At 43.0% G+C, this 16,435-nt stretch overlaps 1 protein-coding gene across 2 annotated transcripts in view; it reads left to right on the forward strand.

Moving 5' to 3' along the window:
• Positions 1-16,435, forward strand: part of SCN11A (sodium voltage-gated channel alpha subunit 11) — a 134,096-nt gene that overhangs the window by 84,569 nt on the left and 33,092 nt on the right. Inside the window, exons 16-21 of one of the 2 annotated variants that reach the window (XM_089919152.1) lie at positions 3,920-4,105; positions 6,388-6,756; positions 8,362-8,793; positions 11,316-11,435; positions 12,196-12,310; positions 14,692-14,846. In XM_089919152.1, the coding sequence (XP_089775278.1) occupies positions 3,920-4,105; positions 6,388-6,756; positions 8,362-8,793; positions 11,316-11,435; positions 12,196-12,310; positions 14,692-14,846 (1,377 nt within the window). The remainder of the gene's footprint in view (positions 1-3,919; positions 4,106-6,387; positions 6,757-8,361; positions 8,794-11,315; positions 11,436-12,195; positions 12,311-14,691; positions 14,847-16,435) is intronic. The other variant, XM_089919151.1, reaches the window with a different exon arrangement.

Here is a 16,435-nt window from a genome sequence, read left to right on the forward strand (position 1 = left end):
AGTGTGACTGCCATTACTAAGTGTTATTTTCCCTGGAAAGGTGAGTCAGAGCATGGAAGCTGTAGGAGGTTCTTTCCTAGGAGTAGGTGTGAGAGGCTTGTGGGGTGGGGTGGGTGTGGGGTTCCGGACTTGAGCTTGCTTCAGTGTGTTTGTTATTGGATGAAGCTACTCTCAGTTAAATTGGGAACATTAAGATAGGGGAGCAGATTTTTCAAGAACTGTTCACTTTAATTCATAGCTCCTGCAGAAGGCCCAAGGGAAAATTAGTTTCCCAAATATCAGAAATAATAAGTAAGTACCTAGTGAACGTTCTACCCTAATTTACTAATGAGTTAATTAGCTAAAAATCTTACCAGAATGTCTAGCCTTTTCTTCTTACAGTTTTATGTTAGTTTTCTAATTTAAAAAGCAATGTATGTTTTTTTAAATTTTAAAAATAAGTAACAATACAAAGGAGGGAAATACAAAGAACAAACTCATTTCCTATGGTCTTAGTAGCAAAGATGATCATTTTTAGCATTGCAGAGTATTTCCAGGCAGTATGTATGTATGTAGGTATTTTTCAATTTTCCTTTTTTTTACTTTGACAAGAACCCACAGTACGTATTGAATCAGGAGTTGGTCCACAGAGCTGCTTCCATGCATCAGGTTTAGGATGGTGTAGAACTGTAGACAGGTGCCTGTTACCCTTGGTTCCGCATCCCATGCAGGAAGAGTAGGGAACTGCAGTATAAGAGCAGGTGGATCTCCTTACAGACAGTCTGCATTTAAGTTCCTTTTCCCATACCGCCTTTGGGAAGAAGTGCCCTGTGGGTGTGCATAGGTCAGATTAGATTCCATGTTGCACAAAAAAGCTAACACACACAATACCTTCTAACAGGCTGGCATCTTCTGGGCTCCAGGCCAGGGTGTTTAGCTCTCTCCTGTTGAGGTGTCCCAGAATGGCCCGACGGTTTAGTTTCACTTGGAGGCAGAATGCTGTGCCCTCAGGGCCACAGTCCCTACCTCGACAGAGTTAGCAGGACCCATCTTTCAGCATCTCCTGGTAGATGGAGTTATTGGATAAATTCCAGAGAATACTCAAAGAACCCAGAGTCATCCCCTTGGACAGGGCTTCTCAGTTGCAAAGGTGGTCTGTCCATCACTTCATCTGCTGGTCCAACTGTGGGAAATAGCCAAAGCCCGCCTCTCACATTTCCCACTGACCAGGTATCCTGGGTGCTGAGGTGAAGTTGCATTTTACAGTTGGAAGCTGGCAAATTAAGTGACATTCTTCTTCACTCTCTCCAGAGGCAAAAGGAACACAGGGACATTGTTGGTGTCTGAGAACACAGGCAGCAGCTGGACCCTGGATCCTGAAAATTGAAGAGAAACATGCAGAGCTGGTTATGTAGCCTGTGCATCTATTCCATGTGCCCCATTCCCTAGACATGCAAAAAAAGGGTCAGCCACCTCACCTCTTGTGCCCTCGTGATGGTGGTGCAGGGAGGCCTTGGAGCCCTGAGCTTGAAAGAACACATTCAGACCTCTCCTGTCTGATGGATGGACCAGGATTAAGCTGGCCTGTGGAGTTCTGTGGACTAGACTTAGAAATGGACTCTCTAGGCTTCAGAATTGCTTGAATCAAGCGAGTACATTGAGCTCCCAAGAAGTCATAACTAGCAATTGAATTGGATTGCAAAACCAATGGTCCCAAAGCATCTAGGGACGCTGTTGGGCTCAGACACCTAAAGCCTGAAGGAGACAGGAGGAGGAAGAGTGGGTCAAAAGGGCATGGAGATCAGTCCAGCACAATTAACTGGAATGCGCAACACTGCCTGCTTTTAGGCGCTGGTTATGGCACTGGGCAGGAATAGGCAGCAATGTTTAAAGGGAGAAGATAGGTATAAACTTTGATTTTTCTTTGCCACCCTTGATTTCTTTTTATTTGCCTATTCTGTGTTTATTTATGCCTATCCTTTTATTTTAACTTGTGTCATTTTATCTTAGGGATGTATTTTATAAATAGTAAGTCATTGAATTATTTATAAAAATAGATCACGTTGTACTTTTTAGTAAGGAAATTTAATCATTTAGGGGTTGTTTTTGCTGTTTCCAGAACTAAAGAGGAGAGTCTTATAACACAGCGGTCCCCAACTTTTTTTTTTTTTTTTTAAGATGTTGGAGATAGGAGTTTATTAATTAGTTAATTTATTTTTGCTGTGTTGGGTCTTCGTTTCTGTGCGAGGGCTTTCTCTAGTTGTGGCAAGCAGGGGCCACTCTTCATCGCAATGCACGGGCCTCTCACTATCGCGGCCTCTCTTGTTGCGGAGCACAGGCTCCAGACGTGCAGGCTCAGCAGTTGTGGCTCACGGGCCTCGTTGCTCTGCGGCATGTGGGATCCTCCCAGACCAGGGCTCGAACCCGTGTTCCCTGCATTAGCAGGCAGATTCTCAACCACTGTGCCACCAGGGAAGCCCCAGCGGTCCCCAACCTTTTTGGCACCAGGGACCGGTTTCGTGGAAGACAGGTTTTCCACGGACTGTGGAGCGGAGAGATGGTTCAGGTGGTAGTGCGAGCGATGGGGAGCGGTAGATGAAGCTTCGCTCGCTCGCCTGCCGCTCACCTCCTGCCTGGTTCCTAACAGGCCACAGACAGGTACTGGTCTGCGGCCCGGAGGTTGGGGACCCCTGTTAATACGGACATTTTAGGGGCTTCACTGGTGGTGCAGTGGTTGAGAGTCCGCCTGCCGATGCAGGGGACACGGGTTCGTGCCCCAGTCCGGGAAGATCCCACATGCTGCAGAGCGGCTGGGCCCGTGAGCCATGGCCACTGAGCCTGCGCGTCCGGAGCCTGTGCTCCGCAGTGGGAGAGGCCACAACAGTGAGAGGCCCGCGAACCGCAAAAAACAAAACAAAACAAAACAACAACAACAACAACAAAAAGGACATTTTAAAAGACTTTAACCCTTTTCATTTTACTGTATTATTTTCTTACTATTGTTTTTCTCATTTCTATTTAATGTGTGTGTGTGATAGAGAAAGTGCTATTTGCTGTGAAGGAGTGCTTTGCTTTATCTTCTGCAAAGAATAGAAGATAGATTTAGTTTTGAATTTGGCTACTAGGCTACATTTTGCAAATTTCTTAAGCCTGTATTATCTAATTGTTAAAGACAGAGAGTTATTTTCCCCTCAGAAAAGACATAGTTTAGTGCTTTTTAAGCTCTTGCCCCTCCTTTTAATTCTTTGATATTTTGTTCTGGAATGATGCACCACCCTGCATTCTAGTGAGTCTTTAGGATTATATTCTAACTCGCTAATCTTCCTTTCAACCATAACCAATCTAGGGTTTATCCTCTATATCAGGTTGCTCAAAGACATTTTTCTGTGCCTGGTAGTATTTTTCAGTTCTCTGCTCTGGGCCCTTTTAATTTTTTTTTTTTTTTTTCTGATCAAGGTGTTGAGATTGAATGGTTAGGTGAACTCCACCTGCATTCTGGTTTATGAACGATATTTATCTTTAGTTTTCAGAGCTGTTGTGTACTCCCCCCACTTCGGAGTTATGAGTATCTTAAAGAGAATTCAGAGGAGGAATTGCTTGACACTTCCTATTACTCTGCCATCTACCAAGAAGTCAATTTTGCTTTATTTTTTAACAGAATGGAAAATAATATTTATTCTCCATCCTGATGTCTCTTAGCTTGGTGACACTGGAGTGGAGGCCATGGAGGGGGGCAGAGAGAGGGGCAAAGGTAGAGTGAGGTTCATACTACAGTGGTAAACGTTTTTTTTTGTGTGTGTGGATTGCAGGGCATATTGTATCAAGCATGAAAATACATTTTAGTTCTTTGTAACCTCTGTAATTCCATTGGACCATTCTTAAAAGTGTATCTCCAAGAAGAGGTAGCTTCCTTTTCTCATTTTTCTTTGTCTCGCTGTAGGTTTTCACTGGCATTTTCATGGCTGAAATGTGCCTAAAAATCATTGCGCTGGATCCCTACCACTACTTTCGTCGAGGCTGGAACATTTTTGACAGCATTGTTGCTCTTCTGAGTTTTGCAGAGGTGATAATAAATAGTATGTGTCCAGGAAAACAAAGTTGTATATCACTTCGTTCCTTAAGAGTGGTAAGGCACTTTCTTTCCTTCTTTTTTTTTTTAAGGGGCTGTCAGGATGATAATCCAATTTAACCAGCTCTTTATTTATTTATTTGGTTGCACCGGGTCTTAGTTGTGGCAGACGGGCTCCTTAGTTGCAGCAGGCAGGCTCCTTAGTTGTGGCATTTGAACTCTTAGTTGTGGCATGTATGTGGGATCTAGTTCCCTGACCAGGGATCGAACCTGGGCCCCCTGCATTGGGAGCGCAGAGTCTTATCCACTGCTCCACCAGGGAAGCCCTATACTGAATAACTTATCTGACAGGGTTGAAGAGTCTTGAGTGAGTTCAGTAGCTAGTTTGGATTAAACTTTACCATCTTACCATAACCTGAGAACCAAAACTGCACTCCTCCTCCCACCCAGGTCTTTAATACCTTTGTGAGTCCCAAGGCGTCTTCTCTCAGGTGAACCCCTACTTTCCTCCGTCTCCCTCCACAAGATGATCCTTCAGGCAACCAGATGCAAAATTGTGTCTCCTGGTATCAGGACTCTGCTCCTTGCTTCGTGTACAACCCCTCCAATGATCTCTTCCCCCACAGAGCTCTGAGCCAGGCATCCTCACAGCTGGGCTCACCAAGTGGGTGTAGACTACAGAGCCCAGGACGGGGGTCAGGTGCTGCCTGCAGGTGTTATCTCACAGGGTCCCTCCTCATTGCTGCCAGTACCACATTCCTTTTCTGTAGTCTTTGCCCTCCATTCACGAACCGTTGGAGGCATCCTGGCAACCTTTGCCAAGCACCTGATATGTACATGAGGGAAGGTTCAAAGGTGAGGAAAACACTGCCTACAAGGAGTTTGCAGTCTAGGGAAAATACAAGACAGGCCCAGAAATGACCATGAGGTAAAGTGGAGTGTGACAGACCCCACAAGAGGTATGGACAGAAATCACAGAGAAATCACATGTGGGAGGGTAATAGGGAAACCACAAAAGGTGACCTCTTGTCCCCTTTCAGAGATTTACTTTTTTTTTGGCATGGATAGGATTTCTAAGCCTGTAGAATAAGACATTTGATTCAGTTACTTAAGCATACATTTTATACTTGGCATATGTTAGAAAATCACACTGCTTAAAGTCAGGCGTTATTAGGCTGCTCCCTAAAGTTTTATTGGTGCTTGGGTGAGCAAAATTACATTTGCTTTACTATTGTTTAGGCTTATTACAGCCATGCTATGAGGCAAGGAGCTCTGTGGCATTGCCTGTGGATAAGAACAGAACCACAGTTTCTCCCTGAGATGCCCTCAGCTCCCCTCTAAGTAGACAGTTGTGGTCCTTCTCTTGTGATATAAGATTTACTGATCTGCAGTATCTCCCCACCCCCCAAATAGTTGACACTTAACAGGATTGTACTTTGGAGTGAAACCAGTGGTTTACATTGAAAGTTAATATAAGAAGTAATCTATGAAACTAGTTGCTGTGTTTTTTCTAGGGTTATTGTCTCCTATAAGGTCTGTAAGTTTCCATGGAGAAAATTTCTCGTGGAAAAAGAGAGTGTGTCTTGACTGGCTGATTGCCTTTTCTCTCCTAGGTACAAAACATCATGTTACTCTTGTCATCCTTATGAAGTTTAGATTCAAACTTGTGACCTCAAATATATAATACAGGAGTTAGCAAACTTTATCTGTAAAAGGCCAGACGGTAAATATTTTCAGCCTTACAGGCCATATGGTTTCTGTCGAAACCAGTCAGCTTTGCTATCGTAGTACAAAAGTAGCTGTAGACAGTAGAGAACGCATGTGTGTGGCTGTGTTCCAATAAAACTTTATTTATGGACATGGAAATTTGAACTTCATGCAATTTTCATGTGTAATGAAATATTTAAAAAAATTATTTCCAACCATTTAAAGATGTAAAAAACATTCTTACCTCTTAGGCCATATAAAAGCAGGCAATGGGATGGATTTGGCCCTGGGGCCAAAGTTTTTGACCCTTGGTATATTATATAGGGTTCCAATACATTCATTATATTTAATAAACATGTATGCTCAATTCCACCATCATGATCCCAAAGTCTTTATCATTTAAAATCTTAGACCAAAATATTCCATTTTTAAAACAAAAAGTAGATACAGGTGAATATTAGATTGGGACATGGAGTTGGTGACCATGTTTAGGATGGATCTGGCTTTGAAAAGATTTTTGAAAGTTATAAATGCTGTGGTTTGGGAACATGCCATTTAAATTATAGCTGAGCAGATGGAATTTGTTCTTAACTGGCTTTTCTTCCATTTTTGTTTATTGTCTGTTTTTACAGCTGAGGGTCTTCAAGTTAGCCAAATCCTGGCCAACTTTAAACACACTGCTTAAGATAATTGGCCATTCCGTTGGAGCCCTTGGAAACCTGACTGTGGTCTTGGCCATTGTGGTCTTTATTTTCTCAGTAGTTGGCATGCAGCTTTTTGGCTCTAAATTCAATTGCATAAAGAGTAATTCAAAGTCCCATGACCCTGCAGTCCCATGTTTACGACGCTGGCACATGGGGGATTTCTACCACTCCTTTCTGGTGGTATTCCGCATCCTCTGTGGGGAATGGATCGAAAACATGTGGGAATGTATGCAAGAAGCTAACCAAGCACTGTGCATTATTGTGTTTCTGTTGATCATGGTGATAGGAAAACTCGTGGTGAGTGTCTTAGTTTTGTTGTTGTTGTCATTGTATTAAATACATGGACTAAACAAATGCATTGGCTTCTTTTGTAACACTTCACTAGTGAAAATTGTTACTCTAAGTATAGTATTATAAATGTAATGTTATATAATATTTTAAAATCTGCATTTGAATTTTGTTTGAAGACAGTACGGTAAGCATGAAAGAAAACCTTGTCACGTAGTGCTCATAAAGATGTCCCAATGTCTATCCTATTCCAGGTGGTTATTCAGATCACCATTGATTGGCCGAGGTAGGGGTTTTTGACTTAATTTGTTCAATAGATGTAAAGAGATGTCCACTGAGGAAGGTTTCTTGTTGTTTAAAAGAAGAAGAAGGAGGAGAAGGAAGAGGAGGAGGAGGAGGAAGGAGGGATGAGGGAAAAAAAGTAGTCCTTTTTCTTCCTCTGGACCTTTTATGACCGTGACTCTTGGTAGAACTGCAAACACTATACAACCATGAGAAGAACTAAACTAAGACAAAGTAAGCACTGAGGAAGATAGAGGGAAGGTGGGACAAACCTATTGTCGGGTCATAATTGGTCCCCTGTTTAAAACGTTTCAAATATCTTGTCATGTGACATTTTCTTACTGTGTAAGCTGCCCTGAGTCTGTACTTGCAGCTGGAAACATGGCTATTTATGGAGAGGCTAATTAGGTGTACACCAGTGAGGGTATGAAGAGACAGGAGACAGACAGGGATACCTGAGCATAAGTTCTTCAGAACTGAGTTGGGGCTATCATGCAAATATAATTAACAATCCACATAGAAATAAAATTAACTCTCCTAAATACCTAATAAGTGATGTTGATAGACAGTAAGAGATATGAAAGATCAGAAGGGCAGGGTATCACCCAAGGGAGTGGGAAGGGAGCACTAAGAAAGGCTTTGTGGGAGACACAGTACTTGAGAAGGGCACTTAAGAGGCAAAGAGGACTTAGCAAATAGAGGAGAGCTTGAGCAAATATTCGGACCTGGGAATTCTCCTGGTGAAGCTGAGGAAGAGTGACTAGACCCGTTAACACCCACAAGACACTTCTCCCAGAGAGCTGTATATGTTTGAGCTGGCGAGAGCCACAAACAAAAGAGATTAAAAAAAGCCTGCACAAGTATACCATCTCTCAAATTGTGCAGACAGGAGAGGACCTCCTAGCACAGCAGTCTTAGACATCAGACCCATATCCCTGTGGGCAATTCCAGAAAAAGTCCAACCTCATGATTCTGGCTGATCCCCAAGGAATATCCACTTTTGATTTTGCCACATGGTTTCGCCATTCAGCCTTACCCTGGCCAGGGTCTACAATACGTGCTGCTTACACACAGACAGACTGGATATGTCTGTCTGCACCCTTTAACTTCAGTTTTTCTTTGGTCTTATCTTGATGTCCCTATTACTTCGTCAATCTTCTCTCCTTTTATTTATTTTACAGATGAACTTTCTTGGGAGGCAGAAGGACATAGAACTCTCATTTGATTTTGTTTTGGGTCTTGGGGAAAAGTTGTTGTGGAAACCTACTGTGTTCTTTCCTTTGCTAAATTTTTCATTCTCCTTATGTCCCCCCTCCCTTTGCCCCTTCCCAGGTACTCAACCTCTTCATTGCCTTGCTGCTCAATTCCTTCAGCAATGAGGAGAGAGATGGACACTTGGAAGGAGAGGTCAGGAAAACCAAAGTCCAGTTAGCCCTGGACCGGTTCTGCCGGGCGTTTTGTTTTGTCATATATACTCTTGAGCATTTTTGTACAAAGTGGTGCAGGAGACAACATTTACCAAAGGAAAAAGAGGTGACAGAAGGCCCTGAGGCAGAGAGCAAAGGTGTCATTCGCCTGGTCACAGAGATGAGACAGGGCCCAGAGACCTGGGAGGAGTTTGGTGTACTGACTTCCGCACCAAAGACCTTGAGTGTCGGGCATGATCGGACTTGGTTGGCCCCACTAGCAGAGGAAGAAGATGATGCTGAATCCCCTCGTGAAGATAAGGCACAGCCTATCACACAACCTGAGGCTGGAAAACAGGTATGAAGGTTCACATGTAGACTTAGAGGTTGTACAAAGCTAGAGTTGCCATAGGGCACTGGTTGCCTGCCCTGTTCTGAGCACTATGTGGAGATGATAAGGGTATAAAATGTGGCAGCTGCACATCCGGGGCTGGTTCTGATCATGGTCCTGCACATGTGGCACAGGTGGGTGGTGTCAGAGGAGTTCAGAGGGGAACACGATCAGAGTGGGCTGGGGCAACAGGGGAATCAAGTGCCTTTGGTTTAGCCCTAAAAGAAGAAGTATAGAGTTTGAATTGGCTGAAAGGTGAGAAAGGGAGTGTGGAAGGTGAAGTGAATAGCACAAAAGGAGATTTTGTTTCTTATGTATTGCCTACCACCCTGGGAAGGATCACTTAGCCATAGCCGCTACCCCTGGTACTCAGAGGGGCAGTAGTCTCTCATCTCTCAGCCTCCCTCTTCCTTCATGGAACCTCTGCCCTGCAAACTAGCTGGAGTAAGGGTGATCAGGGCCCCAGTATTCTCAAACTTTTGAACCTGGAATAGAGTCTGTGTCCTATGAGTAGAAACTGAATTGAAAAAGGAAATCCAACTTCTTGGCCACATTCACCAGAAATTTAGCCTCTTCAACTCAGAGTTGGAGGAGATGAGAAAAGTTGGTAACCTGCACCTTCTGGTGAGATACATATCTCTTGATTGGGAGCTGAGGGTAAAGGGAGCCCCATCTTCTTGGTCACATCTGCCTAGAGTGGAGCTTCTGTCAAACTGAGCTGGGGGTGGGAAGGAAGAGAGCAGATCATGGCTCAAGTGACATAGACTCCTGCTGTTATTACTGAAATGTGTAGTTTTTTTAGTAAATATTTCTTCATTTGCTGTATGCCCTTAGGAAAATTTCCAGAAACTTAAATGATTTTTTACGAATATTTTCCACCACTTATGTTAATTTTCCTGTGGAGCATGTCTGCAGAGCTTCTTACTTTACTATCCAGGAAGCGAAATTCTGTATATCTTTTTTAAATTAAATTCTAAACTTGTTAATTTTAATGATGCTTTCAGATTACTATACTAATTTCACTTTTTTCTCAAATAAATTCACCTCCCTGTAGCTAATTTTTGAGGGATACTGGTTTTATGTTTGTCTCCTCATACATTTTGGAGTGTGAATTTGAAAACTCATCTTTGTGGGAGGATCTGTCCCCCTCTTTGCAGTCTGAGTTCTGTGGTATCTTTAATCGACCCTCCTAGAGGATCCATTTCAGAACTAAGTCTTGTATTGCCAACTTGGGATTCTTCTCTAATAGTGATACTAGGCATTTTGCAGATCCAGTCACTGAACCAGTGGCTCCCTTTGCCCGGGTCTTGTTTCTGAGGCTGTGCTTCCTCCTTCCTCTCTAGGTTTGCAGCTTTGTATAATTGTAATCCCAAGCATTGGCCACAGCTTCTTTTATTTATTTATTTATTTTTAACATCTTTATTGGAGTATAATTACTTTACAATGGTGTGTTAGTTTCTGCTTTATAACAAAGTGAATCAGCTATACATATACATATATCCCCGTATCTCTTCCCTCTTGCGTCTCCCTCTCTCCCACCCTCCCTATCCCACCCCTCTAGGTGGTCACAAAACCACAGCTTCTTTTGACTTTCTCTCTTAAGTGCAAGAACTTCAACCCAGCCCATAGTTTCAAGCTTTGGACATAACTGTGGTTCCCTTCCTCACACGGGGCACTTTTATTCACCATTACCTGCTACATGCTTTAAATTGTTATTACTTTATATTTTTGTTCTGTGTCTGGTCCATAGATAATGTGTACCTGTTTATTGTGTGTATATGTTCAAAGGGGAAAAGTGTTCTTAAATCATGACCTTACAGTGTCAGATTCACAGGAACCCTCACATAGATTTTAGGATGAAACCTTCACTTAAGGTGTGACTTTGCATATATCCTTCTTGGATTTAGCTGCAGGTCATAAGACAAAATTTAGTTTTTATTTTTATGTTGTGATATATTTTCATATTTTCTTTATGTCTTTCAGTTACCTATTTTGCTAAGCCAACCCTCTGTACCCCACAGAGTAAAATATTATTTTCCAAGTTATTCTTCTAATATTTTTATACATCTATTTTTACATCAGAATATCAAATGATTATGGATTTTAATTTTTACTGTATTCTGACATTGTAATATTTTTTCAGGCATAACTAATTATGCCAGTACCATTTATTAAACAATTTATTATTTTGCCATTGAATTGAAAGGCTACAGTAAGTTTCACCTCTTAATTATTTGGTGAATTTTGTATCCAAACCATATTGTTTTGATTACATTACTTATGAGTAAGTTTTGTTATCTGTTTCCTATAGTAGTGTTCCAGAATTATTTTATGTTGACTTTTTCCAGGATCAGTTTTCAAAAGTAAAGCGAAAAATGTTAATAATGTAATAATTTTCATGACAAACAGAAAACCAAATAGAATTCAAACTTGTTTCATCTCAAGTGAGATGTCCAGGAGGAATATTAATTCTACTTGGGGTTTCTCAGTGTCAGGCCAGTGAACTCCATCAGAAGACCAAGGAGCCCACCAGTCCAGGAGCTCAGATTGTGGAAATGGACATATTCTCTGAAGGTGATCCTTATCTGTCGGTACAGAATCCCCGAAAGGTAATTTTCCCAGGGTGTTCCCAGAAGAAACATGGCTCATCCATACACCTTCTCCGAGATAGCCGCTGTGGAAAAATATCAAGATTAGTGCAAGGCAAACTGCCAGAATTAGATCTTAAGCAAAGGTCTAGGCCAGGGTTTCTCAACCTCTCCACTATGACATTTGGGACAGGATAATTCTGTGTTATGTGGACTATTCTGTGTATTGTAGGGTGTTCAGCAGTACTCTGGCCTCTACCCACTAGATGCCCATAGCATCCCCCCATTTAAAAATAAAAAATGTCTTTAGACATTGACAAAATGTCTCCTAAAGGGTAAAATCAATGACATTGACAAAATGTCTACTGGAGGGTAAAATCAACGAGAAACACTGTTCTAGGCCTATTATTCTGGGAGTTGAGGTAGCTGACAGTTTCAGTCTCAGTAAAGTAGCATCCTTCTCATCACCTGGCTTCCATATTTGGGGTTAGTCAGCAGATCAGGTAAGATTTGGAGGGAGGAAGAGGTTGAGGCACTGTGTCTTCATGTGCCTTATCTTTCATCAACCAAGCGAGAGCAGTTAGAGAATTCTTTCCTGAAGTCAGGGCTGGTCAGAACATTTAGGAAAGAACGCAACAAGAGGTATACTTTCTAGACACCCCTCATACCTTTGCCTAGCTAATTTCATGCATAAAAAGTCATAAAATAAGGTATTAGGTATTAACCATGGTGACAGAGGGTGTTGGAAAGTGATTCCCCCTTTCTTTGTTCTGATGTACAGAAGTCTGATGCTACGAGTGTGCTCTCAGAATGTAGCACCACTGGTCCACAGGATCCCTTTAGGCGGGTACTTGAAATGGTTCCCAAAAAGGAACCAGAGAGATGTTTGCCCAAAGGTAAGTGGCAGTATTCCTACATTCAGTTCATGGAATTTTTGGATGGGATTCTGTTATTTTTTGAAGATCTATGGTTTTGATAGATGCCTTCTTTCTGCTTCTACTGGAGACAAAAGTGAAGCGTCTTCCCTGGATTCTTGGGACCATTTCAGGAAATTATTATTTTTTTTTTTTTTTGCGGCACACGGGCCTCTCACTGTTGTGGCCTCTCTCGTTGTGGAGCACAGGCTCCGGACGCGCAGGCTCAGCGGCCATGGCTCACGGGCCTAGACGCTTCGCGGCATGTGGGATCTTCCCGGACCGGGGCACGGACCTGTGTCCCCTGCATCGGCAGGCGGACTCTCAACCACTGCGCCACCAGGGAAGCCCTCAGGAAATTCTTGATTTAGGTGGGGTCAACTTGTACAGCCCAAGTACCAGGGCAGAAAATCTAGAAAACTTTCCCAGAAAGCCCACTGGGCCAGTATTTTTGCCACTTGGTAGAGTTCCCAGTACATCAATTGTCAGGATGTACTAGAGGTCATAGACCAAGAGAACTTGACCATAAGTCTGGGGTTGACTAGAGCCCTTGCCAGGCCCTCAACTCATCTCTCAAGATTTTTCTCTGGGAGCAAGGGTCCAAGATAGTGGCGTAGGAAGTCCCTGAGCTCACCTCCTTCCATGGACACACCAACTGTACACCTACTTATAGAGCAGTTCCTCCTGAAAAAGACCTGAGGGTTGATTGAACAGCTACGGCACGTAGAAAGACCACATAGAAACAGGTAGGAAAGACGGAGACATGGTATCCATGGGAATCCCACCCCAACTTAGTGACCTACAGTAGGAAGGAATATGGCTACGGGGCCAGAGCACAGACTCACCTACCTTGGGATGCAGCAAGAAAACAGCAGTTTAAAGGGCATCTAGACTATACTGGAAGGAAACCCATGTACTAACCCTAGAGCTTCTCCCAAATGAGCAGGGAAGTACTGGAGCCCTCTGTGGGGTCAGAGGCACCAGAGAGCACCTTTGTTTGAGTTACCCCTAGAACTCGCCCTAGCCCTCACTCACTCCAGCTCTAGCTACCCCACCAAGACAGCCTTGGCCTCAGCACTCCCCAGGGACTGACTCCAGCCCAAGCCCTCTCTAACCCCAGCTGCCCCGCCTGGGTGGACTTAGGAGGAGTGCTCCCCAGAGATTGCCCCTGGCAAGCTCCAGCCCCAGTTGCCCTGCTAAAGCTGCCAGGTGCAAGCCATCTACACAGGATACTCACACACGAGTCCACTCCTTCGAGACCAAGATAGGTAGCTGTTTAACCTAGTTCATAGAAACAAAAACTGAAAGTCATAATGAGGAGATAGAGAAATGTATTCCAAATGAAAGAGCAAAATAAAACCCCAGGAAAAACCCTAAAGAAACAGAGGTAAGTAATTGACCTAATAAAGAATTCAAAGAGATGATCATAAGAATTCTGACCAAACTAGGGAGGAAAATGAACTTCATCCCAGTAAGAACTTCAACGAAGACTTAGAAAATGTAGGAAAGAATTGAATAATACAATAATAATACAATCCACACCAAGACACATTATAATTAAAATGTCAAAAATTTGAATCTATTGTGCCATTCCCTTTGCTCTGTAAAGTTTCTGCTGAAAAATCATCTGACAGTCTTATGGAGGTTCTCTTGTGTAAAGCTAGTTCTTTTTCTCTTGCTGCTTTTAAGAGTCTCTCTTTATCTTTAATTTTTTGACATTTTAATTATAATGTATCTTGGCATGGATCTCTTTGGGTTCATCTTGTTTGGGAACCTCTGTGTTCCCAATCTCCGAACTTGGATGTCTGTTTCCTTCCCCAGGTTAGGGAAGTTTTCAGCCATTATTTCTTCAAATAAGTCTTTTGTCCCTTTTCTCCTTCTGAGGCCCCTGTAATGCTAATGTTAGTATGCTTGATGTTGTCTCAGGGATCCCTTAAACTCTTCACATTTAAAAAAATTCTTCTTTTTGCTGTTCTGATTGGGTGATTTCCACTCCCCTGTCTTCCGGATCACTGATTTCATTCTTCTGCATCCTCTAATCTGTTAATTTCCTCCAGTGCATTTTTCATTTTAGTTATTGTATTCTTCATTTCTGATTGGTTCTTTTTTATATTTCCTATAGTGCTATATCTTTGTTGAATTTCTCACTGAGTCAGAACTGGCACATTATGACTCCTTTTCTGCTCTGTTGGCCAAATGTTGTCACATGGCTGAGCCCAGATTCAAGGGGTTGGAAAAAGACTCCACCTCTTTAGTTGGAGGATTTTCAAAGTCACATGGTGTGTACAAGGAGGGGTGAAGAGTTGGGCTATTAATGCACATGTATTATAGACACTAATGATAGTGATGCTAATTCCTTGCAGGCCTGGATTACTGTTCTCCATGCTGTACTATGGACAAGAGGAAGTCCCCCTGGATCATTTGGTGGAACCTGCGGAAAACCTGCTACCAAATAGTGAAACACAGCTGGTTTGAGAGCTTTATTATCTTTGTGATTCTGCTGAGCAGTGGGGCACTGGTAAATTATCATGGTCTTGTTGGGGACATTGGGGATCAAGGCAGCTGGGTGGCTTCATTCTGACTTGGCCCCTCATGGGGCTGTGAATGTGGGGAGACCAAGAAGAAGTGGGATCTCTGCTGCTGTATCCCCTTAGGGGACAGGGTTTTGCACAAGTTCTGGAGGAATGCTACAACTGGGAAATCCCCAAGCCGAAGATGCTTTACCTGTGGGAAGGATGACCCAAATTGGCACTTTTTCTTTTTCTTCCTTCCTTCCTTCCTTCCTTCCTTCCTTCCTTCCTTCCTTCCTTCCTTCCTTCCTTCCTTCCTTCCTCCCTCCCTCCCTCCCTCCCTCCCTCCCTCCCTCCCTTCCTCCCTTCCTTCCTTCCTTCCTTCCTTCCTTCCTTCCTTCCTTCCCCCCCCTTTCCTACCAGGGATTGAACCCGTGCACCCTGCAATGGAAGTGTGTAGTCTTAACCATTGGACCGTCAGGGAAGTCCCCAAATAGGCACTTTAAAGTGGCTATTGGAGTCTTGCCCTTGGCTCCAAGTCTGTCCATCATTCATGGAGGATTTCTAGACATTTTCACTGTATCCTACACGTTTCCTCCTCTAGACGGCAATGCTCCTATTCTCTTTTTTTCTGAAGACCATAGTGCTGCTTTCTAAAAGGTAAAACATTAGGAGGAGAAGTCAACAGGGACCAGATTAGGATATAAGTTACCTTGGTATTTTTCACCGCTCATGATCCCTTGAGAGGAGAGACAAAGAGATACCACTTTATGTGTATGACAGATCCTTCTAAATTGAGGTATGGTGTGATTTCCAGTGAGGTTTGGAAATAACTAAATCCATCAGCCTCCCTAGCCATATAGTCATAAATTCCTTTCTGCTCTCTCTTCTCACCTTGTAGTCCATCTTTCCTCCTCTGCACATATATCCTCACCTTGGGCAACAGTATGTTCTCTCTTATCACCTACATGTTTCTCTCTCTCCCTCCCATTATGTTCTGTGTCTCCTCTTAAAATGGCCATAATATAAAACTAAATTCTCTTATTATTTGTCATGTCAAGTGAATGGAGTACTGAGCTATCCCTTATGGATTTAGAGTCACAGAACATTTCACAAGTTGCTAGGAGGGGCAAGGACATGTCTTGTTCCTACACTCCTGCCTTCCTGGTTAGTGCTTTACACCTGTGTAATCTCTAGGTGAAAGGAGAAGAGCACACATGGGGGCCCACCAGAGCCTGTGATCAACAGACGTCCCCATTTACCTGCTTACTGCAATATAAATTGTCCCTGAAACAAAAAAGAAAATTTCCCTAAGACCATCCCAGAGAACTCCCTTGATTAATTTTTATCGCTCACCCTGTAGGGTTCCCTGTAATCTTCTGGTGATTACATCTCACCAGCTGTCTACACTTCCAAAAGACAGCGTTCTTGCATTTATTCCACAAATGGTCATTGTTGTCTGCCACGCCCTGTGTTAGTCAGTAGAAAAGCAGTGGTGTTGTCACAAGGTCACAGACACACACCCCATGCACCGTGTGAGAAAACTTATAATCAGAAAAGTAGCAGAGGACACACAATCCTCCTAGTTCTCATCTGC

This window comes from Delphinapterus leucas, chromosome 10 (assembly GCF_059928025.1).
Source record: "Delphinapterus leucas isolate spDelLeu-1000000601 "Yukka" chromosome 10, BTC_Dleu_Yukka2, whole genome shotgun sequence".
Classification (NCBI taxonomy): Eukaryota; Metazoa; Chordata; class Mammalia; order Artiodactyla; family Monodontidae; genus Delphinapterus; species Delphinapterus leucas.